At 38.6% G+C, this 25,010-nt stretch overlaps 6 protein-coding genes across 6 annotated transcripts; 4 read left to right on the forward strand and 2 right to left on the reverse strand.

Annotated features, from left to right (window-relative positions):
• Positions 1–720: 720 nt before the first annotated feature.
• MONOS_12269 (uncharacterized protein) lies at positions 721–7,041 on the forward strand (the record flags this gene model as incomplete). The annotated part of the gene is made up of 1 exon (XM_067864876.1): positions 721–7,041. The coding sequence occupies one exon, from the start codon at positions 721–723 to the stop codon at positions 7,039–7,041; it is 6,321 nt and encodes a 2,106-aa protein (XP_067721507.1).
• Positions 7,042–7,440: 399 nt separating this feature from the next.
• Positions 7,441–8,236, forward strand: MONOS_12270 (putative programmed cell death protein 5). Its single transcript, XM_067864878.1, has 2 exons — positions 7,441–7,782; positions 7,878–8,236. Exons 1-2 carry the CDS (start codon positions 7,635–7,637, stop codon positions 8,078–8,080), a joined length of 351 nt encoding a protein of 116 aa, XP_067721508.1. The 5' UTR covers positions 7,441–7,634; the 3' UTR covers positions 8,081–8,236.
• A 196-nt stretch (positions 8,237–8,432) lies between these two features.
• Positions 8,433–13,512, reverse strand: MONOS_12271 (putative RNA-binding motif protein, X-linked 2; the record flags this gene model as incomplete). The annotated part of the gene is made up of 11 exons (XM_067864879.1): positions 8,433–8,552; positions 8,613–8,742; positions 8,814–8,934; positions 9,278–10,886; positions 11,004–11,803; positions 11,927–12,003; positions 12,132–12,306; positions 12,507–12,766; positions 12,834–13,240; positions 13,327–13,419; positions 13,507–13,512. The coding sequence occupies 11 exons, from the start codon at positions 13,510–13,512 to the stop codon at positions 8,433–8,435; spliced, it is 3,798 nt and encodes a 1,265-aa protein (XP_067721509.1).
• Positions 13,513–18,145: 4,633 nt separating this feature from the next.
• Positions 18,146–20,731, reverse strand: MONOS_9853 (uncharacterized protein). The gene is made up of 7 exons (XM_067880390.1): positions 20,685–20,731; positions 20,423–20,605; positions 20,290–20,352; positions 20,202–20,226; positions 19,958–20,132; positions 19,603–19,715; positions 18,146–19,375 (listed from the first exon to the last, which is right to left on the reverse strand). Exons 1-7 carry the CDS (start codon positions 20,704–20,706, stop codon positions 18,388–18,390), a joined length of 1,569 nt encoding a protein of 522 aa, XP_067721510.1. The 5' UTR covers positions 20,707–20,731; the 3' UTR covers positions 18,146–18,387.
• A 42-nt stretch (positions 20,732–20,773) lies between these two features.
• On the forward strand, positions 20,774–21,563 carry MONOS_16847 (Vacuolar protein sorting 25B (Vps25B); the record flags this gene model as incomplete). Its single annotated transcript, XM_067869715.1, has 5 exons — positions 20,774–20,829; positions 20,899–21,044; positions 21,104–21,157; positions 21,210–21,298; positions 21,372–21,563. 5 exons carry the CDS (start codon positions 20,774–20,776, stop codon positions 21,561–21,563), a joined length of 537 nt encoding a protein of 178 aa, XP_067721511.1.
• Positions 21,564–21,724: 161 nt separating this feature from the next.
• MONOS_9852 (Stromal Membrane Associated Protein B) lies at positions 21,725–24,540 on the forward strand (the record flags this gene model as incomplete). The annotated part of the gene is made up of 2 exons (XM_067880389.1): positions 21,725–21,806; positions 21,894–24,540. 2 exons carry the CDS (start codon positions 21,725–21,727, stop codon positions 24,353–24,355), a joined length of 2,544 nt encoding a protein of 847 aa, XP_067721512.1. The 3' UTR covers positions 24,356–24,540.
• Positions 24,541–25,010: the final 470 nt, after the last annotated feature.

Genomic DNA, 25,010 nt, shown 5'->3' on the forward strand with positions numbered 1-25,010 from the left:
ATAATATTAATATATTTATGTATTTTAAAGAGGAAGATGATCAAAGATCAGTTGTTTATTCTACTTGTTCAGACAATTCTGCTCAAGAAACTTTGGCAGCTGCACGATTTGGCGTTGTTGATGAATGGTTTTTTAGTTATTTTCAGTCTTTAAAACTAAATTTATCATTTTTGTTATTTTTTATATGTATTCGTTACTTTTACAAAATTTTAACAGGTTATTTGCTGCATTACTACCATGCCATAAAGTATGCGTTCCGTTATTTATTCAAATTTTGTAATATCCTTTTATTTAACAAAATTATAGGTGAAAATACATTCCATTTATTTTTCAATTTTTGCCGTTGCAATTATAACTCTTCAATGTATTGGAATGAATATGAGATTTAATACTTGGCCAGTTGATGGAATATTTAGAAACGGGTTATTGTCGTTTTTTGGGTTTGATTTGTGAAAATTCCTTATTGAAGAAATAATTCGGATAATAATTGAAAGTTATTTGGATTTTTCTGTTTCTTGGCTTTCAAAACAATTTCATTTGGTTATGCTTATCATTATTTCAGTTGCAGTTGTTGGAAGTACATTTGGACTTGTAGTAAATGCGATTGTGACAAAAAATGAATCACATCTTCCAACAGCAATTTCAAGGCTCCTATTTTGGGCCTGTAATTTATTTTCTTCGATATTTTTTATTCCGATTGTAAATGTATTGCTTGGCCCAATGACTTGCTTTGGAGGTAGTCCAGATCGTGGAACTTCTTCTTTTCTGTCCTGTGTGTCACCTGATAACACAGTTCTTTTTGTTATTTCTATCGTAGAGTTGTTGATAGCCTTAATTGTATATTGCTTCTTTCGATTGTTTATTTTTAATTACAATCCCAAGCATTGCCCCGAATCGTTCTTTTCAATGCAAAGCGGGCTGTTCTTGATACTCTCACAACTCGTTGAAGCTGGGATTGCCATTTTGTCAGCCATTCTTCGCGACCAAGCAGTTGTGGTGCCTGTTTTGAGCACGGCTGCATTGCTTTTGCTGTCTATGTATCCTTTGTTCTACCAGCCGTTCTGGCATCCTGTTGGAAATGCCGTAGCTGCTGCCAGCTGCGTTGTCCCAGTTCCTTTTTTTGTGCTTACAATTGTCTTTTCGCTGATATATGCGCCTGTTCTTCCTGTATTCGATGCAGAAGGCAACAGAGTTGTACGACAGCGTTACCCGTTCCTCCCCACAACACCCGTTCGACTAGCTGATTCTCTTCTGCACTCCGTTTCTGCTTCTGCCGCATCGTTTCTCGTATCACCAGCAGCATTCTACATCTTCCTGGTTTTGGCAGCTGTGCTCAGCATTCTGCTCGGCATTTGCTGGGCGTTTGCTGCAACTCGTGTTGCCAAGCACCGCTGGGCAGTGCGAGAAAGTGAGGCTGTTCCGTCTGATGTACTTTTCAAGGAAGACGAGCGAGGGGACAGAGAGAAAGGAAGAAGAGGGAAAGGAAAGGAGTTTGTGGTGGCTTCAGCTCCGACGACACCAAACAACCAAAGCGGCCACGTTCAACTGCAATCGGCTGGCTCTGTTGCACACAGCATCATTTCGCCTGTCATTGCCCAGCCACAACAAGCACAAGGCGCATCTTCAAAGAGTCTGACCCTCACTTCTGCTGCATCATCGTCATCTTATTCATATTCTGCCTCCTCCTCCTCATCTTCTTCTTCTGCTACCACTAATGCAAAGAGCCATCCAGATAGCACTGTTGCAGTTTCAGGTGCTCCAATTTTTACTCTTCAGCATTCGTCATCGAAAATATATCAGCCTTGTTCCACACAACAGGCCATGCTCACTCATTCGAGCACTGCAGCGACTTTGTCCTTATCTGCACATACTTCACCTTTTTCAACACAAAATTCGACAGCGTCGATGAATGCATCTTCTTCTTCGTCTGATTCTTTGCCCCAAATCTCAAACACAACTCTGCTTTTGCCAAACTTTGCTGGCTCAGCAAAAATTTCATCACCACAACTGACAACAACAACTTCAATGCTTCCTTCACCTTCTTCTTCATCTTCTTCACCTTCAGCTTGCTCTCCTGTTCTCTACAATACGCAAAGCCCTGCGATGCCATACGGCAGCTGTGCACCTGGTTCTCCTGAGCGTCTTTCAAAGTTCTTCGGCACATCTCCCACGACAGCAAATGTACGGCCACCCGTTTCGCCTTATTCTTCGCAGCACAACTTGACCTTCCTCACTCTGAATGAGCATTCTGCTGCTGTCCCTGCGCCTGCCATCAGCTCTGCCACTGCCAGACGCCAACAGGATGCATTTGCTGTGCCACCACACATTTCCTCGCTTGTTTCGCTGAAAAAGACAACCAAAAAGCGCAAGTTCAAATCTCCACATGCATTTTCCTGTGCTGTTCGCTTTCTTGTTTCGAAGACGTTCAGTCATAACGCAGCAGCTGTTGCGTATGCTGAGCAGATTCTCGCAAAGGGCAACAACAAATTCCCTTCATCCTCTCCGTTGTGGCTGACGACAGCGCTCTTCCAGCGATTCTACACGAAAAACCCGCTCAAATTTGCAGAGGCGTTGCGCGGAGTGAGGCAGACGCTGCCGACGGTGGGAGAGCGGTGGATGGTGTATGTGCTGATGGACGAGCTGCAGCAAGGGAGAGGGCGGGCAGCGTATGGGATGGGTGGTGGTGTGGCTGGGCGGATTGGCGGATGGGGCAGTGGGGCAGGGGGTGTTGGGTGGGGAAGCAGCGGAGGAGGAGGAATGGCAGCGTCACAGGAGACAATCACATTCCGTCTTGGTCTGCAGCGTGCGCAGAAGTCGTTTGAGGCAGCGAAAGCGCTGATGAAACAGGTGTGGTCGCTGCTGATGAAAGATCATGTTGACTTGAAGCGATTGATGGCTGTGCTGAATGTGGCACTCGATGCAGAGGCAGCAACGTCGAGTGAGCTGAAGCAGCTGCTTCACACACACCCGCGCTCCACACAAGTGCTCAGAGCATACGGCGCCTTCCTGCGGGACATCCTACGAGATGATGACACCGCCAACCAGCTGTTCTCCACTGCCAACGCAATTGAAGACGACACCTCGTCTGTGATGGCACAAAGTCAGACAGCGTCTTACTCGATCGAAACAGGAGGAGATGGAGACAGACACAGCCAGCTGAGCTCGCTGGATGGGCAGTCCATCAGCAGCAACTCAGTTGGCTCGAAAAGCGTCAGCAGGCTGAAGAAGAGGCAGAAGCGAAAGAGACGCCATCAACCAGCTACAAGTGCATCAAAAAGCGGGAGCGATGCAGATGCGTCTGTTGTGAAGTTGGCTGAGGAAGAAAAGAACCTCTTGCCGAACTTCTATCCAGCAGCAGTCATTTCGCTTCTGCTTATTTTGGGCTGTCTTGTGTTTGCGTTTGTGTTTACACAGACCACCTTCGATCGCTGTGTAGAGATGACAGCAGCGCTGGAGAGCGTGGAGACTCTACAGTCGAGTGTCATGTCGATGTTTCTTTCTGCCAAGCTGGCTGAAATCAGATGGAGTGGCCTTGTGACAGGGCAGGTGATGTTTGTGCCTGATCAGAACGAACTGCAGCAGGAGATGGTGGAACACTCAGCGGGTGTTCGAGAGGGGCTTCGTGGGGCACATTTGAGAATGGCACAGAAAGAAGGAGATGTTCTGAAGAAGAACGGATTCCGCAGTGTGTTTGAATGGAACAGCATCAGCCAATCGCTGCTGTTGGTGAAGACAGACGGGGCAACAGTGGAGAAGATATGGCAGAAGAAGACGAATGCAATCGACCTGTTTCAACAGATCTCGAACATCGGTACAGATTATGGCATGTACTGGATGAACCACGACGAGACATTCTGGAGCAATTTCTACTTCCTCCGGGCGAATGTGCCGCTTGTGTCGTCGGAGGAGATGAAGACGATGGCCCTTTCATTCGTTTCCATTGCAAAGTCTGACTCAACAACAGCAATTGTGGTGAGTGTGGTGCTGTGTGTTGTGTCTATCTGCACTGCAATTGCATTGATTGTTGCACAGCTCATCCGCACAGCACGTCAACTGACGGTCGAAAGAAGGTCGGTGTTCTTCAACTTTGTGATGGTGCCCAAAAAGAGGGTGATGAAGCTGAAGCAGCGTCTGGATGAGACTGATGCAGATGAAGAAGAGGAGGATCATCTGCAAATAACTGAATGGCCTATTCCAACAGTGTTTGGAGAAGTTGTTCCAACAGAAGAGAACTTGAACCAGGGAGAGAACAATTGCAGTGGAATGGGTGATTCGAGCAATATGAGTGGAAGCAGAAGAGAAGGCAAGAATGCGAATGGAAATGAAGGAAGATATGAAAAAGAGGGAATTCTGCAGGAATCATTGGATTGCATACGGATGGGCGATGAAATGAGCGGGAAGACGCCTCATCAGAATGAAAATGCTGACAGAGCAAATAATGCGATGAGTGCAGTTGAGAGAGATGTTGATGGAGAAGGACAGCAAATGAACATATCGCAAAATTCAGCTCCGGCGACGTGCATCAAAAGTGGCTCAAAATGCTTTCCATCAGAAAACGGGCAGCAAACACAGCAAATGCAAACAGGCTCGTTTGTGCTGGATCAACAGCAATTGCAGGCACCCACACACACATCTGTGCTGTCACTTGTTAATCAGCCAACGTTCCAGCAGTCCAACCAGCAGAATAATTCTCTTCTCTCCAAATCGTCTCGTTCATCTTCCTTTTACGCATCTCCTCAGCCAATGAAAGTGCAACCACAACATCAGTCTTCATTTGTATCTGTTCCACAACCTTCTGTTTCTTCTTCTACTTCTTCTTCTTCTTCTTCTGAACATCAGCAGCAATACAGCGCAATCAGCACAAATCAGATGCCTATTTCAGGGAGTCTTTCTTCTCCAATTACAAACACACTAACATCCTCTCTCATAATTCCCCCTCTTCCATCTCCATCTCCTTCACCTTCACCTTCTCCATCCCCTTTTCCTTTTCCTGTTCCTGTTCAACAGCCAACTCAACAACAGCAGCAGCAACAGATTGCGCAGCTCCAAAAGTACATTCAGATTCTTCAGCAGCAAATAATCTCACCTTCTCCTTCACAAAATATCCCAACAACATTCACCCCACCATCTTCTTCTTCTTCCACACAATCACTTATTCAATTACAACCATCTTCCACATCGTTTCCCCAGTTCAATCCTTCGTCTTCTCCTCTTCCCTGTTCTTCTCCCTCGTTCCAGCAGCTTCCTTCAGCTTCGCCTGCAATCACAGCTACTTCTTCTGTTTACTCCACTCATCCTCTTCTGTCTTCCCAGTCATCCATCTTCCCAACAATGAATCCCTCTTCCTCATCTTCCTCTCTTCTCCCTATTTCTCCGATTTCTCCGATGACACAGTGCATCCAGCAGCAGATGACTGAAGGGCGTCTTTTCGTGTCAGAAAGAGAAGATGTCAAAGGACATCAAAATGGAGAGAGAGAAATGGAGAGGAAGATGATGGAGTCGCTGGAGGAGAAGCAGAAGTTGGAGGAGGAGAGAGAGAAGCAGCGTGTAGAAGAGGCAGAGGAAGAGAAGAAGACTGAATTGGAACGAGAAATCAACGAAATCGGAGGAGCCATCCCGTTTTCGTTCTTTGTGCGTGCTGTGACAGGCTCTCTTCTTGTGATTCTGAGTGTTATAGTCTTTTTTGTGATTGGCGTTGTGTCCATCTCAACTGTCGTCAGCCGAAACACAGCCATTTTGCTGTCCTCTCATCGCACCGTGCTTTTGTCTGTTGTGTCTGCCCTTGCGTTGAACATCCCCCATCCTGGCTCAGTTGAGCTGGGGAGCGGATTTGCAGTGGAAGGGGCAAGCGCCCCTTTGTGGAACGACATGTCGCACATCACAGCAGACAAAGAGACCACCCAAAGGCAGCTGAACACCACCCTCACCTTCTTCACGCTGCTGCACCAGAAAGTGTCTGAAGGAGGCTCAGCCAGCAGAGGGGGAGTTGTGACAGGCGACGGCAGACTGGACGAGCTGACGTCGAGCAGAACGTTGGAGGTGGGCTCTGCGCTGAATGACCTGATGCTCCGCTCTGTCAGCTGCCTGATGATCGACCAGGGAAAATGCGTGGATGGGCGGATGCAGGGCGTGAGCGGGAACTTCTCTGGGTTGGAAGGGCTGGTTGGGCTGTTCTCGTCGCAGGCGCTGAGTCTGGCAGCAGAGAAAGAGGTGGCAAATGTGCAGCTGAGCGACCAGCGTGTGCAGACGATCGAGTCGATTATGCTGAACGACCTGCGCGACGGGATGACACGCTACACCCAAATTCTGATAGAAGAGCAGGTGTCCACAAAGGACATGTTCCAGAACCTGCTCGTTGTGTTCTTCGTCCTCGCCTTTGTGGCTGTGCTGAGTGGATTCGCAGCGTGCATATTGCCCACCCGCAGCCAGCTGTTCCGTGTGGCTGAGAAGACGATGAAGATGGCTGAGCTCGATGGTGCAAATGACCAGACACTGCAGATTTTGGAGTGGACAGACAACTACTGCTGCGATGTGCACCGGACAGACGTGGCACATCAGGCGCTGTGCGAAGAGTCGCTGCGTCTGGTGAAGGCGATTGACGACGAGAACAAAGAGGAGATCAGACAGTCGCTGGTACCGTTTGTGACAGGGATGCTGGCGTGCCTGGCGGATGAAGAGCATCTCATGGAGAAGTACAAAATTCCTGTGCTGCACAAAAAGAAGCATTTTGTGGAGCACTCGTCGTTTGTGCGGCGGCTGACGCAGATGGCGCTGCAGGGTGCGCAGGGCAGTGCATCAACGACGGCAGTTATTCAGCTGATGGGGATGTGGATATCAGACCACATTCTGAAGACAGACAGGGACTTCGCATCGATGCTGCTCGGGACAGCGCCCCAGTCAGATTTGGAGAGAGAGATCAGAATGAATGTGGCAAAAGTGCCTCATTCATTCACAGAATATCTCGAGTCAGACAACGCCAACCTGCAGGACAGATCTCTGTTCAACACAATGCTCAAAACACTCGGAATAAACGCTACTTGAACACTGCTTAGTTTATTTGTTTGTTTGATTGCTTGATTTCTCTTTCTCTCTCTGTGTTTTTATCTCCCTATTTTTACAACGTGATGTAAATGTCTTAAGCAACTGTTTATGGTTTCGGTTTAAAAGATCCTTATAAAAGCAATTTTGCTTAACAGATCGTACATTTATGATTATTGTAATTTCTGTTTTGAAGTTTTTTAGCTTTTTGATTGTCATTTTCAAATCATGATGATATATTACAAATTTAAAGTTAACTTTATTATATTCAGTGTTGTTTTTGTTTATCTTCGTTGCAATACTTTGTTTTTGTGGGACATCTCGAACTCATCTAAAGTTTTTCTATATATTTACGTTTCTCAGATCATTCAGCGCCATTCATTAAATATTTAAACTAAGTGTTTTTTTATTATTGTTATTTTTTTATTTTTTATTCATTTTAAACAGTTTTTTGTTCAGCTCATAAGCTGTTTTACGTATTCATTTTCAAATTTTTTTTGTATATTTCTTTCTCTCTTTTTATTGTCATTGTAATGGTTTTCTAGTAGTTATTTGAATTTTGTTTTCTCATAACAAACAAAGGTAATTTCGATCAAATGGATTTGTCACAAATTGAAAGTCAATTATCCGAGCAAACAAAATCGCCTGAACAATTAAAAAAGATTGAGCAAGATCGCAGTAAAGCAGAGGAACAAAAAAATCAAATTTTGCATGCCATTTTGACAGCAGAAGCACTTGAAAGATGTTTGTGCTTTATTTTGTGTATATTTCACATAAATTCACATATTTATGATGAAATATGTATATATTTATCTATTACATTATCATTTCACATATAGTGAATAGAATAGGTCTTGTTAACCCAGAGAAAAAGGCTCAAATTGAAATGGCTCTTCTTCAACAAGCTCATTCAACAAGAAATAAGATTGATGAAGACCAACTAGTAACGATGATAGACACATTTTATTCTTCAAAGCCTGAAGTTAAAATTACTTTTAAGCGAAGAAATGATGCTTGGGATGATGATGAAGACGATATCTAGAAATGTGAAGATAATGCATCTCTCAAGCTTCTTTTTTCTTTCTTTCTTTTTTTTTTACAAATTACTACTTTCTCGCCCACTTCACTGATGTCTTTTATCAACATTTTTGTAATTTATTTTCAATTGGTTTAATAATTTACGGATATCTTGCTTCAATCATTCAACCTTTTTTCAGAAAAAACTTTTCAACTACAAAGTGCAACTTGAGATTTAAATGAAAATCATTGGCTCCTGAGACTGAAAGATGAAATCTTTTAAATCGTTTTTTGGTTGAGGTGAAATTCAACTTTCCTGTTCTGAAAATTTAATTAATAAATTGTCTTAACATGATAAAAAATAAATAAATAAATGTTCAAGTTTCCCATGGTTTCTTCCCCATTGATTGGCGTATCAGTTCTTCTTCTGTTATGTCCTCTGATGTTATTCTTTTGTAATCCTTAACATGATCTACAATAATTTTTCGCGTCAAAACCTTTAAAATTAATAACAAATCTCTTCGCTTAAAGCGGAAATAATGTAATAAATTTCAAACTGATGTTCCATTTAAATTATCAACAGCAAGAACAGTGCTTCGAACATCTTCATATTTTACAAAGCAAAACCCTCTAGGTTTACCGGTTTCTTTATCTCTGGGGTAATTGAGTTCACTGATTTCCCCATATCTGAATTTTATTGTTTTTTTTTTTAAAAATTGATTTTTGAGAAAAAAATTAATTTTATAGCAAAAACAAACTGTGAAAATATTGCTAATAAATCTCCTTCGGTAAGATTAAATGGAAGTCCTCCTGAATAAATCCATGCAGATTCTTTATATTCGTCATGCCATGAACCTTTTCCATATTCAATTCCCATATCTAACTCGTAATCATTCAGTTTATTTATTTCATTAATTCTGCACATTTTAATATGGGACTTCAGAAAATCAAAAATATTTTATTTGACAGTTTGATATGTGCGATATGAAATTTTGAAATGCTTGCAAATTCACTTAAAAGCCATATTGCTGAAGTCTTTGATGTAGGGCAGATTCAAGTGCATTTACAATTGAAGGCCAAATATGCGATTCTTCTAATGTACTTTTTAATAACAAAATAACTTTTTGAATTCTTTCTCTTTGAGCAGGAGGAAAGAATGTTGAAGAACCAGAATTTGCTTGCAATATAGTATTAGAAAGGCTTATTTGATATGAATAGAAACCACTTATAGAAAGAAGTGTCTGAAGAAGAAGAGAAGGGTTAGCTGCAATCATTGGCAGCTCGGCTTCGGCCACAGCGCATAGCCCATCCACCAGAACTGTGCTGCACTGCATGTTTTTGCCTTTGTGGACAATGCCCCACAGCCAGTGTCCCACCGTTCCTGCTCTGTCCAGCTCCTTCGCAACCATCTTTGATGCCTCTGTGCCACACACCCCTGCCACTCTTCCCATACACTCGCACACACTCAGCCCAAACTGCACCCCACAGCCAAGTCCCTGCTGCTGCCGGTGCTCGCTCTCTTCCCAGAACTCCTCAACATCCCCGCGGTGCACCGTCGTTTCCGGCGGAAGAGCAGAAAGAGGGATCTTTGCAGAAGGGACAAGTGGAGCAAGATAAACCAGAAGTTGGGCAAGAGGAGGCACCAATGAGTGGAGGAATGGGGTGATGTGGGTGCCAACTGCAATGATGATGTTGTTGAGGGCAGAGACAGCGCTGTTGGCAACTGTAAAATATATCTGAAAGTTTTTTGAGGTGGCTGAGAAGTTGAATGGAGGGAAGGAATGATGATGGGCACTTAATATGGCTGCTGCATCTGATGACAAAGACAGTCCGCTGGTTGAGCTGGGGCGTTGTCCTATTCTTGTTGATGCCATCGCTGGTGAAGAAAGAGGTGGTGATGGCTGTGATATGAGTGAGATGGATGACAGAGAAGGTGAAGATGAAAGTGTCGGAGAAGACAAAGGAGGAGACGAAGGTGAAGGAACAACCGCCATCGGATTGCGTGCAGCAACCATCTGAGCAATCTTCTGCTCATCCCATTTGATGTGGCCAGGCACAATTCGATCGATCACAACGGGAAAGATCACAGACAGCACTGTTGCACCGTTTGGCTGAGGAGACGTGACAAACTCGGGAGATTTGCTTGTGATAGACATCAGCAGATTGAAGAGCGAGCGGAGAATAAAGAGCGAGCGAGAAGACGCTGCCACTGCAATTAGCTCAGCACAGTGCGATGAAACAAGCAGAGGAACAGTCAGCGAAGGGGCTGTGCATTCGATGAACGTGCACAGGAAGTTGAGTGAAGCAGTCACTGATGGATTTTCGCTTTCTTCGTAGTGAGCTGTGAGATATGCGTAGTCTGACTGGAGTGATTGCTGGATACGTGCTGATTTCGATGTGCTGTCATATGCCTTCTCTGCATAGCGGTCGAAATCTGCCTTCTCCTTCATCACCTCATCATGCACAATCCTCACCACAAAGTCCACAATCTTCGGAGCAAATGGCATAAAAGCGCTTCCCTCTGTGTTCTCCACAATCCGTTCAAATGCTGACATGATGTGTGGAATGAGTCTGGTGTCAGACGGAGGCAGGGCAAACAGTCTGTCGCCAAGTGCAACCATCAGCGGCTTCAGATGCTCTTCAGAGCGGAACAAGGCTCCTGCAGCATCGACGATGGAGGCGCTGAGAGTACACAAATGCCGCGCATTCGCCTTTTGGTACACGCGAAATGCCCGAAACACATTTTCGAGCAGAAGAGAAGAGTATGGTCTGATTCGAGGGCCACACTCATCCACAACAAGATTCAATGCAACACATGCAGAACGTTGAACCTGTTTTAATTTCATTCATAAAAACACCAAAAATAGAAAAGAGACAGAATTCAAAAAGAAATTCATGAAATTAAAAGACAAAATGATATTTTATATTTAGAAATCGTAATGTATCACCTCTTTGTTCTTGTCAAGCATTCCAATCGACAACGCATTCAACACTTCTGCCAGCCACTTTCTGTCGTCTGCTCTGATCGTCTTCTCTCCCGTCGCTTCTTCGCGTGCAGCATCTTCCTGCAGTCTGATCTGCACCCAGCTTTCGTCGTCTGGCAGCGGGCCACACACCCACACGCTTGTCTTCCCCAGCGCCCAGCATGCGATCATCCTCACAAGTGGATGGGCATCGTTGACTGAGTGGATGAGCCACGGCAGCAGCTGCGGCAGAAACGGCGCGGCTGAACTGAGCGACGCCTTTGCCACGATTCCAGCAGCAAACACGCCGCACTCTCGCTGCTTCCACTTTGCTGTGTCTTTTGAGGCTGAAGGTGCGTCAATGACAGCTTTTGCTTCTGATGCCTGGGATGAAGAGGAAGAGGCAGAGGAAGAAGAGATGGAACCAGCAGTTGCCTGTTCAGCTGGAGAAGGAGTATCAACAACAGCCATCAGCGAAATGGCACACTGAATGACACGAGGAACAACAAGTGCAGGGAGAGCTGTTGCCAACGCTTCGAGTCCGCACGATGCACTCTTTCGTGGTGTCCAGACGTCGTTCATCTGACTTTGGAATATCTCGTCGTATTCTTCGTTGGTATCTGCATCTGTCTGCGAGGAAGAGGAAGAAGAAGAAGATGATGATAATGATGCTTGTGGTTGTGCCATTGAAGAGACTGGATTAGAGTCACCAAAAACTGATTGAGATGAATGCATCTCCACAACTGCTGGAGGGATTGCTTGGTCAGGATCAGCAATTTCACTGTCTGAAATGACGATATGAAAAAGAAAGAAAGAGAAAAGAGAACAGATTTATTAAAGAACGATTGTGAAAAATTATGCATTTGTTTGTTAAATTGTTAATGAAATCATAATAAAGTTATCCTAACCTTCTTTGAGAAATCCGGAATATTGATAGAGGTCTGTTGCGGTATATGTCAGCTTTGTAATAATTCTAGGAATAATCCTGAGGAAAGAAATGCAGACAAAAAGCGAAAGGAAAGAAATATATATATGTATAAATCAACATTTTTCAAAGGACAAAAGAAAAACAGAAAAATATCACTATCTCAATGTTTAAAATAATAAACACACGTGTCAAGCTTTTTTGGGACAGAAGCTTCGAGGAGCAGCCAGTTCTCGCAAATAGACTGCCAGAACTCGATTCCTGCCATTTCTAAGTGCTCGTTTGGACTGTCCATACAAATAAGTGCAAAGTCAATTAGTGCATCGCTTTGTGGAAGAAGAGGATGAGTGGGCTTGATGTGTTCTTGGAAGAATGATGAAAATTACATCATTCAGTGCAAATGTGTTCATAAAGTCAATGAAAAGGGAATGTTAATGATATAGATAAATAAATCATTTGAAGATGATGAAGAAAATAGTTAAAAACGATATTTATTGAGAAAAATTAACAAATTGTATTATGTAAAACAATTTGAAGATAAGTGGAAAAAAGATTGGAGAAACCGTCTTGGGGAGCGTCTGCTGGACCAAAAGGAAAATGAATAAGGACAGTCAAAGATTCCAGGACAAGTGTGCGAACAAGTGGATTCTGGTCGCCAGCACAAGTCAGAAGCATCGTCAAGTAATTCTCCACTTTGTTCTGAAATAACTCCTGTGACGCAATACACATTGTCTTCAATGCAGTCAGCAGCGAGCACAACACTTTTGCTATTTTTGCAGTTTTACACAGACCAATAAGTGAGTCGACAAGAGTTTCAAGTTTTCTAAGTTTAAAATGAATAAAATAAAAAAGTCAAATTTTCTTCATAAAACAATTGTCTTTGAGCAAACTCTCTTAACTTGAGTAGTTCCATCTTTTCTTCATTGTCTTCAACTATTTTCACCAAGCAACTTGAAGCCCCTTCTGCATAATGTGCTTCATTACCTTGAATAACAGTTAGCAGTTGCCCAATAAATGGAAATCCGTTTTCAAATCCAATTACATCCAGGAATGCACTTATGGTGCTTCCAGCTGTTATTCTGATCTGCTCTAATTCATCCCCGAGGGATTGTAACACAACATCAAAGCATTTTCCTCTCAATTCTTGTGAAAACGAAGGCGGTTTCGCCTTTAAAAAGCGAATTAATTCAAAACCCGCGAGTTGCCTAGTTGTTGCTGGTAAAGTTTTCATTGAACTTAAAATGCATGTTAAATAAAATGCGTATTCTGGCATTTCCAACGAAAATTTCTCACGAGCCTTAAAGCGAAAATTTTAATTACACAAAAATGAAAATGATAAAATGATAAATAAATATTTATTGCTTATTAGCACAGCACTCAAACAGCATTCGCTTGTGCTTGAGCTTCATTTGTTCCATTTTTTGATTGCTCAAGAGTCAAAATAATTGTCTGAATGGACTGCTCCGCTTGAAAAGACTGTTAAAAAATAAGTCATTCGTTTTATTTAATGAATATATAATCTTATTATAATCAAAAGCAATACACGATTCAGATTAAGCACACCGTCATTCAATTAACGATTTCTCTTTGTTGTTTCCAGTAAAAAGAAAATTATGAATGCTTAATTAATTTTTATCTTATATAATTATTTATAATATACTTGTAGTTTATTGGAATTTTTTATAAAATCTTTATTTCGACAGATTCAAAATATTCTTTTTTTCGAAATAATAAATAATATTATTTATTTCTGTTTGATCTTCTCATCAAGCTATCATCATATAATTTCTTCTCTTGAAAAGTTAATAATAAATTAAAAATAATTAATACGCTTGTTTCTGATTTTTATTTCCTTCACTTTCTTTTTTTTTGAACAAAAATGCAAATACAGATATCGCATAAAATACCGGACATTGCACAAAATACCGGACAAGATCGATTTCACAATAACTGCAAGAGGAATAATTCTGACAATTTTCCTCAAAATATATCTCATTAATACAAACTCATTTGATATTTCAAACTTTCATTTTCATAAAGACTGAATATAGAAAAAATTATTATTTAATTTTCTTAGAAATAGGATTTTGAGTTTCTCCGAGTTTTTAATAGAAATTTTTCTCTGAGCACAAATGAAACCATTTTGAAATTCTCGTTTATCAATAGAGTTTGTATTGATGAGATATATTTTGAGGAAAATTGTCAGAATTATTCCTCTTGCAGTTATTGTGAAATCGATCTTGTCCGGTATTTTGTGCAATGTCCGGTATTTTATGCGATATCTGTAATCATATTGTATTTTTCCACACATTTGAATTTCAAAATATCCAAAATAGTTTGAATATTCAACTGATTGCAAAATATTTATTCTTCATCAATGCAGCACATCCGAAATGGTGGATTGAACATGTGTTACAGATTGATAAATTTTTGTCACGTACGTCAGCAATTAAAAATTTACGTCAGTATTGGTATTTGAAAAGAAAAGTAATTTTCTCTGATTTTTGGAATTTTCGAAATATATATCAAATTATATTAATACATTCATTTTATTCTATTTTTCGAACTTTTCTTTTTTTCAAAAATTAATTAAAAATCACTTCCTTGCAGAATGCTGACTCCATTAACAGTCACGAACTTCACTGACTTCACTGACGGTCCAATAATCAATTCATTTCAAATATGATTTTTTGTCAATATCCTTTATTGAGAAATGCATTTTCATACTTCGCTTATTTGAATATATATTCAACAAGATTTGCATTAGCAATTATTTGTTCCAATTATTGAGGTTCTGACGTGAACATTATTTCTCGGTCAGTCAGGAAACCAATTTTGACTGTCAATAGTCACAAAGTCACACATGATTATGGTGGATGGTATTTCCACTATTGTGATCCAATATAATAGCGGTGATTTTTTTCCCAAAATATTTTATAAACTCATAATGATCTATTTTGATCAAATATCCGCTTCTAACCGTTCATAATTTTATTGTTCAAGAAATACAACGATTTCAAAATTATCTCGAGGACAAAAACTTCGAGGCGTTAAACTTACGTTTGAAGCGAGAAACGCCAATTCATTATTCGAAAAAATTATTGCTGCTCTTGATGATTATCCACAGAATGTTCGTTTGATATCAGAAGCGTAAAACATTACGACACAAATAATTTTTAGCGCTGTCAGATGTTATTGCGCCGGACAAACTTGGAACGAAAAGGATATTCACACAAGGCCTTGTTTGCTTGACTTCGATGGTGAAGAAAAGGTGCTGAATATTGTTCAAGAAAAATATCAACAACATGACAAAATAACCACACAAGAATTAAATGAAATCATTTAGGATGTCTCCACACTTTGGACTTAGTCCCGTTATCAAGCATTTTGATTAACAACTTGTGCCACCATCTCCAGTATATGTGTCCGGATTCATTTCGAAGCACAAGCTGAAAGCACTCTCTCCCTTTAATATTACTCCAGCCAAATTGAATTCAGCATTCATGTCTAACATTTGAGTATGGTTCAATTTTATGTTCAACAAAGATACCAAGCCATCTGTCAACAAGCATAATATATTTGACGCAGACGAATGGAATGCTGATTTTTGATCTTCCCAAAAATTAATCGTGCCAGCCGAAGCCAAAGGAGCACCTGCTTCCACAGAAGATTTCACGAATAATCATATATCAATAATGACCACCATTGGACCATCTTGCAAAGCGCCTCCACCATTTATCATCATTTCTGCCTTGAAAACGGTTCTTCCTGAACTTTTGGAGTACAAAAAGCAGGTTCATGTGAAATCCACGTCAATGCATCATGGTGGATGGTCAGAAATGCTTTCTACCATTATGCCGTTCATTTCTGCTCATGTGTAACAATTTGCAGGTCGCTTAGAGTTATTCCACACAACTCTCCTGTTTTTTTAATTCTTGATGGTCATCCATCTCGTCTTTGCTCTTCGGCTTTGGTTTTATTTGCAAAATATTTTATTTTCGTTTTCACTCTGCCTGGAAATTTGACTCACATAATGTAACCTTTTTATGTTGGAATTGCTTGTCCTCTTCGAAACGCATTAAGATAGCTGACGAGGAGAAGAAAAATTATATGGATGGATGAGCACAATGATGGACAAAAAATTTTTTCCACTGACAGAAAAAAAATAATCTATGAGTGTGCAATTGATTCAGAAAAAACTGCAATATCTTTCCTGAACAAGGAGAATGCATTCAAGACAACCGGATTGTTCCCAATCTATCCAGAAATCTTGATTTCAAATCCGTATGTTTCTGATGATACAGAAGACCCTAAGTATCTAGATGGGATTAGGACAGGAGAATTTGTAGTTCCTTTTAAATGGTTAACAAGTCCAAGTTTTATTTTTTCACTTCAAAAAAGAGAAATGGAAAAAAGAATAAAATAAATAATTTCACTAAATAAATGATCGAATAAGATAATCATGAATTATTGAATCGTTTTGAATAAAAAACACGACGCTAATTCATTATTTGTGTGATTCCTTTTGAAATTATATTTTTTACCGAACAAATATATTGGTTTGAATATTTGTTTTGAGTATATGTTAATGAACATAGATAAGTGATAACTTTTATTGAAAAAATATCTCAGTTTTTCTTTTTCGTTAAGCATTGGATTGTGATGCAATTAAAATGAAATTAACATTTCAACAAAATTTTTATTCTCAATAAAAAAGAATATTCATAATCATTTTGACACCGAAAAAAGAAATGACTCTAAAAATAATCACACATTTTAGATTTTTGTTTGATGCGTTTCTAATTTAAAAAAAAACTTCAAATGAAATATATTTTTTAATAAAAAAACAAGATATAATAATGATCATAAGAAAAAAGAAAATTCGTTAATTTCTCGTATTGATGAATGTAAAAATGATTATATGTTATTTTTCAATTTTTATTAATCAATTAAATTATATAATTTTTGCTCAAAATAAAAGTCTTTCTTACTTGCCTTTGTAACACATATTGGAGTTATTTTTTGTTAATCATCATTGAACATTTAACATTTGTATATCAAAACATACACAATCAGAATTTGCTAATTACAGAAATCTTGAAATAAGATGTTAATTCCATAATTTGAAAATAAAAAACTACACAAATTATGGATATTATTTCTTTGAAGAAACGAAAACAAATCTCATATAAAAATACACTCTATGAAGCGACTTCAAAATAAAGCACTTCAAAAATCGCATCAACATTAAGAATAATCAAAAAAGAACAAAAATAATAATTGTCAATTATAATAATAACTGAAAGAATAATTTAACAAAAGTTACCATAAAACAAAAACGTAAAAAAAAATTACAATCCTCAAAACGGATGCTCCAATGAAAATTGGAGAGAACTCTCAAACAAGTTGATTTAAAATTTCGAAAAAAAATTTCCACAATGCAAAGAATTGGACCAAAAAATTTATTAAAAAGAATAAAATCTGACTCAATTTACGCAATCGCCATGCATTTTAAAAATCGCAGCGCTCAACACGGTATTATCTATATACAAGTTGTAATGAAGTTTTTGTAAAAAAACAATCTCTGATTGATTCACAACAACCGGAGATAATTGAAATAATTTAGCCCACCAAGTGTTTCTGTATGGTACATCGCGCAGCATCTTGATTGTCAAAAGCATAGAACATAAAAGAAGGGTTCCAATATTTTCTTCTGTAACAAGGCGATTCGTTGTTTTGGATAAGCTAATCTCTTTTTCTTCCTCTGATATAAAATCATCAATAAGTATTGCAGCATAAGTAATCTCTTCACGAGTGACGCTTGCAAAATATCTAACGTAAACGAAGAAATGCTCAGTTTTTTCAAATATCTCTTTTCCCTTTTCAGAAAAGTAACTTTGATGTTGTTCGAAATAATTTGGCAGATGTGAATTCTCAATGCACAACTGAGGAAGTAAACGCGAAAATGATGCACAAATGTGATACGAAACATTAAAAATATTTATATCCGATGAAGGAATTTTTGTGAAAACAACTTGATGAATGGAAAATTCATTCATCGCGCAAGAAGGTTCTTCATGCTTGTCTTGAAAATCAGAAGGAATGTCATTTTTGTAGGGGTCCATAAGCTTTCTTTCAAACTGTTCCTTCGAATTTTCCTCAAAAAAATTAGAGATCATCCTTTCAAAACAACAAAAATGAGTTTATGGGCCATAAAATTTTTTAATGATGGGAATTTAGTAATGAATTAAAACTTTAAGTTAAATAGTGAAAAATCTTTTAGAAGTGGGTAAAATAAAAGTTTATTAATGAAACAAATATAACAAAATGTAATGAGGCATGTCACAAAAAATTAAAAATATTTTACAAATACAAAGACAAAAATTTTTGTGAATAATTCATTTCTCTCATTTTCACAAAGTGAGATAACACAGGTCATTCATTTTAATCTTCACTGCTATCATCGCTGTCCTCGCTATCGCTTTTATCATCGTTGTCGCTGTGTTCCTTTTTTCCAACTTTGTTTTTGACGTTGCTTTGCTTTTTCTTTTGTGGATTTGAGCTGATTGAAACCTCAATCTTTGGCGGAGAATGAACAGATGTCATTTCAATTGATTTGTAGTCTGACAGCACAACTGGCTGCTCTGAATGGGCATTGCAACTTCTGTTCCCATAAGTCGTGTTGATCACATTTGAATGAAGTGGCAGACTTTTGTCTTTGCTCATGTAGCAATCTTGTTTGTCATTCACTTCATTCACTTCACTCACCAAATTGTCCATTTCATCATCGTCTTCAATGTCCTCCTCTTTCAGAAGCACTTCATGTGCCAATATTGGCGTGATATCTCCATTCTTCCCGCTTTTCGGTGTTTGGCTTTTATTTTGCTTTTTGCTCTTTTTCAAAACTTTTTCTTCTTCTTTCTTTTTTTTCTTTGTGGAAATCAGCTTTTCTTGTTCCCCTTTGTTTGCTTTCTGAACATCTTTTGATTTTCCGGCATTCCCATTTTTTCTCTCTCCATCTGAAAGTGTCTCAGAAGGTGAAAGAGGAGGAGGGGTTGGCAGCAGATGCACAGAAGTGTATGATGAAGAAGAGGCAGAAGGAGAAGAACAATACAGAGAAGCATATGACAAGGATGTGAAATGCGAAGAAGAGGAATTTTTTGGTGAAGATAAAGAAGAAGAAGAAGAAGAAGATGATGATGATGAGGAGGATGATGAATCAATTTCATTGTTGTGTGAATGAGAACGAGCAGGGGACGATGTAATCAAATGGAGGTATTTGTTTGGGTCTTTCAAAGTGAATTTTTGTTTTGTGATGCTTTTCTGTGCAGAGTGGGGCTGGACAACGATTTGTGGGGCGTGCGCATTTGGGAGAATTTCGCCAGAAGGGTGGCGCTGATTCAGCTGAGGAATGGGATTGAGCACACCTGGTCTGCAGAGACACAAAAGACAGTTTATGGAAATAATAAAACATGAAAATGAAAATGAAAGATTGTCAAATACGTGCAAGAAAAATAAAATAAAAGAAAAGAAAAGAAAAAAAAGAAATAGAAAATACTTGAAATAAAAAGAATAATAAATAATTCACTGAAAGAAAACACAAATATCAACATAATAAACAATAATGAAGTGATATTTGAAAGCATATTATTGTCAAACATAAAGCCCTTGTTCCATTCTATTCTGTTTCCTCTGTATCTTCTTTTGCTAACATTCTTTTTAACAGATATATTCTGTATTTGAACAGCCATCCCGAGCGATGAAAGAGCAAGCTTAAGTTAAACAGTTTTCCAAGTACCACATAAATCAGTTTCGATTAGAATGATTTTATCCCCCACAAATGTTTTTAAGGTTTCATTGATTTGACATTTTCATAATACCACATTCACAATTTATAAAAGTTGATGAAAAAGAAAGAAAGAAGAAGAAAGAAATTTTTAAATGAAAATAAAAGAATTAATATGAAAAACAAATAACAGATGAATACACAAAATTAATTATTGAAAAGGCATACACAAGGTCTTACTGGAGGAATTATGTGTCTCACAGAAATAGGTTGCATTTTGTCATTAACATAAAAAGTACAAGTTCTTGGGTAAGAATACATGTCAATTTCCATCGTAACAACATCGTCCATTCCCCATTCTGAATTTCCTAAAATGTTTGTTCCTTTATGTTGAACAACACCGCTTTAGAAAAACAAAAAGAAAATACAAATTGCTTTCAAAAAAAAAAAATAAAACAAAATCATGACATACTAAGTTGACACATATCCTGCGCTTTCTATCATTTTGTAATAAATGTGCATAGATAAGCTCTTGAATGAAAAATAAAAATTATGCAAACGATTATCCATTCCAATAGAATAGCGAGGAGGTAACGATGAAAAATCAGAAATAAATCCAATTCCTTACGATGAAAAAACAAATTAAGAAAAGACAAATGGAACGTTTGCTGAATCTTAACAACAATTGCAAACGACAAGCAGAAGGCTTAACCAAATATTTGAAAGAAAATTCCCAAATGCCTTCGCTTATAGGATAATCCAAAACAATGACAAAAGAGCATGCGTTTTTTGAAATGATTTTGTTTCCTTCAATTGCGTAATTTTCGGGTGTTGGATAAAATATCTTGAGATCTTGCTGCACGTTAATTTCATCCACTGCAATGACATTGAACGTTATATATTTACATTTTATGTGACACATATAAAATATATTAATTAAACATCAGCAACATACAATCTGAAGTGCAGCAACCCATGCAACGCAAATATTATTAATGATCTAAACCATCATAAAATACATATCAATAAAATTTTCTGCTGTCTATGTCTACTCCGAGTTTTGCATTTCCTCCTTATTACCAACTGCCTCCTTTTTTCACGTTTGCTTATACTACTTATTTTTAGACACATTCGTTTCATTCATTCATCTTTTTTACAAAAATCAAAAGACTTCAGCGTTTTGAAGAAACTTTATCGAAACAACTACAAATGTGGGAGTTATTGATTATTTCATATTGCAAAAGTCACCATATGAGCCACATTGATCTTAGAACAGCAGATGAAATGGAGTTGTTTCACAATAAAACTATTAAGCGTATCTACTTATTTTTTTGCAATTCTTTCAAGCAAATGGAATAATCTTTTAATTTTTAGGTCAACTTTCATTTTCTGATTTACAAAAAATAATTGATTATCTTGTATCAAAAGGTTTGAAAGTTTTGGCCTTTTTATTTAACATTCTTTTTTCTTCTTTGAAAAGGACATGCAAGCTGGGATGATGAAGAAAAGACTCAAGCACTGATTATGTGGAAAACAAAAGAAGAATGGATATCTTATATATCAAAATGGGTTTTTTTCCCTTTCTTTTATCGTTTTTAATAGCTTTACTTGCTCTACATAAATACTGATTTCACAATTTAAGGTTTCAGACAATGGTCAAAAGGGAACTGCACATACTCTTCATGCATTTGTAACAGAAGGTGAACCTGGGGTAGAAGATTTGATTGGACTTGACGAAAAGATATTAGCATCAGTTTTTGAGGCGATGCAAGATCAAGGATTATGCGTGATGAAGAAAGACAGACAAGGAAAAATTGGAGTTTTATTTAAGTGATTGTTATATGTTTTAGTGTACTTAAAGATAATAACAAAAAAATATTTCCTTATTTTAATCTATAAAAATGTGATATATAAAGGGGATTGATCCGCAAATTACGAACGATTTATTGAATTACCTATCGATATCTGCGAATATTTTTTGTGTCAAATTCTAATATGAATGATTTCTCTACAAAATTTCTATTAAAACTCAAGCAACGGGATGGAAATAACCTGTGTGCTGATTGTGGTGCAAAAAGTTTGATTCATACACTAATTTTCAAAATATATATTTATTCTATTCATTTTCCAATGCACAAAATATTAATATTATATAAAATTACAGATCCAACGTGGGCATCTGCAAATTTAGGAATATTTATTTGTTATAAATGTAGCGGCCATCATCGCCATTTGGGCGTTCAACATTCATTTGTTCGTTCTGTAAATTTAGATTCGTGGGATCAATCTCAGTTGAAAAGGATGGAAGAAGTGGGAAACATTAAATCTAACTTATATTGGGAAGCTGAGTTGCCATCTTCTTTTATCAGAAATCTTAATGCTGAAGAACAAAGGCAATTTATATATGATAAATATGTAAATAAAAAATGGGTTAGAAGCCAACAATTTGATAATTCTGAGGCTCAGATTGCAAAAGAACAATTCTATAGTAAAAATTATCCTTCCATTAAGGATCAAGAATCAACAGAATTAAGCAATTTTACGTTGTCTGAGGAGCAAAACATCGAAGCTAATCAAAACATTACTCCTTTGCCTCAACAACGGTCTCCATTTGAAACTTTATCAAGTCATTCTTTGATGTCTCAAACACAGCCCCAACAATCCGTTGCACATCAAACATCTTCTTTATCGCAAGATCTTCTTTCACTTTTTATAACGCCCGCATCAACATCAATGTACGCACCTGTGAATGTATCTAAAGCGGAGGAGTCACGAACAGAATGCTCTAAAGAATCCATTTCTCAACAAAATTCACAAATCAACAGTAGCTCTGATCAAGATCCGTTTGGGTTTTTATCATATCCCATTCCAAATGGACAAGCTCAAGGGAACTGTACAACATCTACTGCGCAACAGCAAGCTCCAACACCAGACAGCGCTAGAGTTGCATCCACCCCTCCACTAATATCACCTCCCTCTCCATTTAATTCTCAACTGGTTTTTTCACCTTTCTTTTCTCCATGCTCTCAGCTGTCACCTTGCCTGAATACATCTGCCATGCCATCTGCAACCACATCAGTTCCAATGAACACAAACTCCTCACTTGTGTCATCATCCCCTCCTCCTATTCTCCCATCATCTGTTAATACTGCAAGCCCATTTTCCTCTCTTTGTGCATCAAATGCTACTGCGATTGAAGCTCTTTCATCTTCCCCGTCTGCTTCAGATGCAAACAGCACTAAAAACACCGCTATCATTTCAAGCATTCCATCATCAAACACTTCTGCTTATTCTAATAACAATGTGTATTTAAGCTCTCCATTCGACAAGATTCAAACATCAAATCCTTTGTCCTCTTCTCCATTGTGCTCTGATAGAAACCAAACTCAGCCAAACACTTCAGACACGACATCATTCTCAATAGATGCTTCTCTGAAGGGACAGTCTCCCAATTCCTCTTTTGACACATCGAGTGCTTCTCTGGCAGCAGCAGCGTCGGCTGTCTTCGGATCGCCCTTTCCAAATGCAGCAGATGCAGCCACAGTCACAAATACAGCTGGCTTCTCTCCTCCGCCTTCATCCTCTGCACATTCTCTGACTGGCAGCGACCACTCGTTCACTTCGCCTCCTCTTCAGACATCTTCCTCAAGCGCATTTCATCTGCCTTCTTCGCCTTCATTCATCCAGTCTACTTCTGCTGCTTCAAATGCTCCAAATAATTCCTCAGGCAGCTCTGCTCTTTTTGGAGATGTTGCATCTGTTCCTTCATCTTCTGCCTCTTTTTCGTCTGATTCCAATTCGAATTGTACTTCAGCCTCTTCTTCTGTCTCCACCACAAACAACACATCACCTTCTTCATTTGATTCCTCTCATAATCTTGCTCAGCAGATTTCATTGCTTCCTTTGTCTTCTCAATGCTCTCCCTCTCTTCTCCACCACAACACGAGTTCTGCTCATTCTCCTTCTCATCTCTCACACTCTTCAACAAACCTCATCACATCTGACTCAGCAAACGATAATTTGCTCCTTTTGGATACTCAGCCAGCACATCCTTTTTCACTAACAACATCTGCTGCACCATCAACATCAACGTCTTCTTCTTCCTCCTCTTCTTCCTCTTCCTCCTCTTCCTCCTCTTCATCAACTTCTTCTTCATTTACGGCCTCAAATTTAGGCTCCATTTCACCGAGTTCGATTTCTCCGTCTTCTTCATTTGCACCTGTCTCATCGTCTATCATGGCCTTCTTCAGGCAGCCAATCATCCAACCAAAAGCTCATCATTTTATTCCTGCCCCTTCTCCTCCTCTGCCTCAGTCACCTCAGCCTCTTATTCTGTCTCCCCTTCCTTCCTCCATCACATCTTCTACTTTTCCTGTTGTTTCATCATCATCATCTTCTTCTTCCTCCTCTTCCTCCTCCTCTTCTTCTTCTTCTTCCATTTCTTGTTCCACTCCCACTGCTTCCAACACACCTGCTGCTGCTCTCTCTGCCCTGGCTGCCCATCGCTACTCTTCATTCCCACAGGCCACTCTCTGTGACTGCTCTTTTGCTTCCACACAGGCAAAGATCTTCAAGAAAAAACAGGAAGAGCCTGACCCTTTCCACGAGATAGCTGAATTGTATTGATTTTTCTTCTCTCGCTGTTTGCATATCACTGTCTTGCATATTTTGTTTTTGTTTGTGAAGTCCAATAAATTTTGCGTTGTTGTTTGAAATACGAGCAGAATTACAAAGATAAGATTGCTCGTTGAAGACAAACTTTATGAGCTTGTTCTTTTTTTTATTTCTTACAAAAATTCAAAAAATTTAAAGAATAAACGAAAAGAATTTTGCTTGAAACCATTCTTATTTTCCTTTTAGAATGAACTCTTGTTGATTAATTATTTATTCTCTTGATGCATTTTATTTGCAAATACAATGGAAATTTTTTGTTGGAAAAAAAAGTGAGCCTAATTTTCAGGCTTATCATTGAAAGAAACAAATCAAAGAAAAAAAGAGTAAGCCATCTGATGGTCAGTTTGTCAAAGGAGCGAAAAAATTAAATGAAACCCTTTCCATTACAAATGAATACTTTCGAAAAACAAATTTTGCTTTAATTATTCGTTTTGCATCCTTTCGGATGAGGACAATTGTTTTGAATTCAAAATTATTTTGAGTCTTTCTGGCAAGCAAAATGAAAGCTCTCTACCATCTTCAATCTTTTCATTTGCATAAACACATCTTTTCACTCTTTTGCAAAAGAAAATTTAGTATTCCATTCTTTTTGGGTTATTGGCAATTA

This window comes from Monocercomonoides exilis (genome assembly GCF_001643675.1).
Source record: "Monocercomonoides exilis strain PA203 chromosome Unknown scaffold46-794033, whole genome shotgun sequence".
Classification (NCBI taxonomy): domain Eukaryota; phylum Preaxostyla; order Oxymonadida; family Polymastigidae; genus Monocercomonoides; species Monocercomonoides exilis.

Coding starts and splice junctions, on each gene's coding strand:
- MONOS_12270 (XM_067864878.1), top strand. CDS start 7,635: ATGGATTTGTCACAAATTGAAAGTCAATTATCCGAGCAAACAAAATCG. Junction 7,783..7,877: donor AGCAGAAGCACTTGAAAGAT/GTTTGTGCTTTA, acceptor TTTCACATATAG/TGAATAGAATAGGTCTTGTT.
- MONOS_9853 (XM_067880390.1), bottom strand. CDS start 20,706: ATGGGTTGCTGCACTTCAGATT. Junction 20,353..20,422: donor GGTTAAGCCTTCTGCTTGTC/GTTTGCAATTGT, acceptor TTTCATCGTAAG/GAATTGGATTTATTTCTGAT. Junction 20,227..20,289: donor TTCTATTGGAATGGATAATC/GTTTGCATAATT, acceptor ACAAAATGATAG/AAAGCGCAGGATATGTGTCA.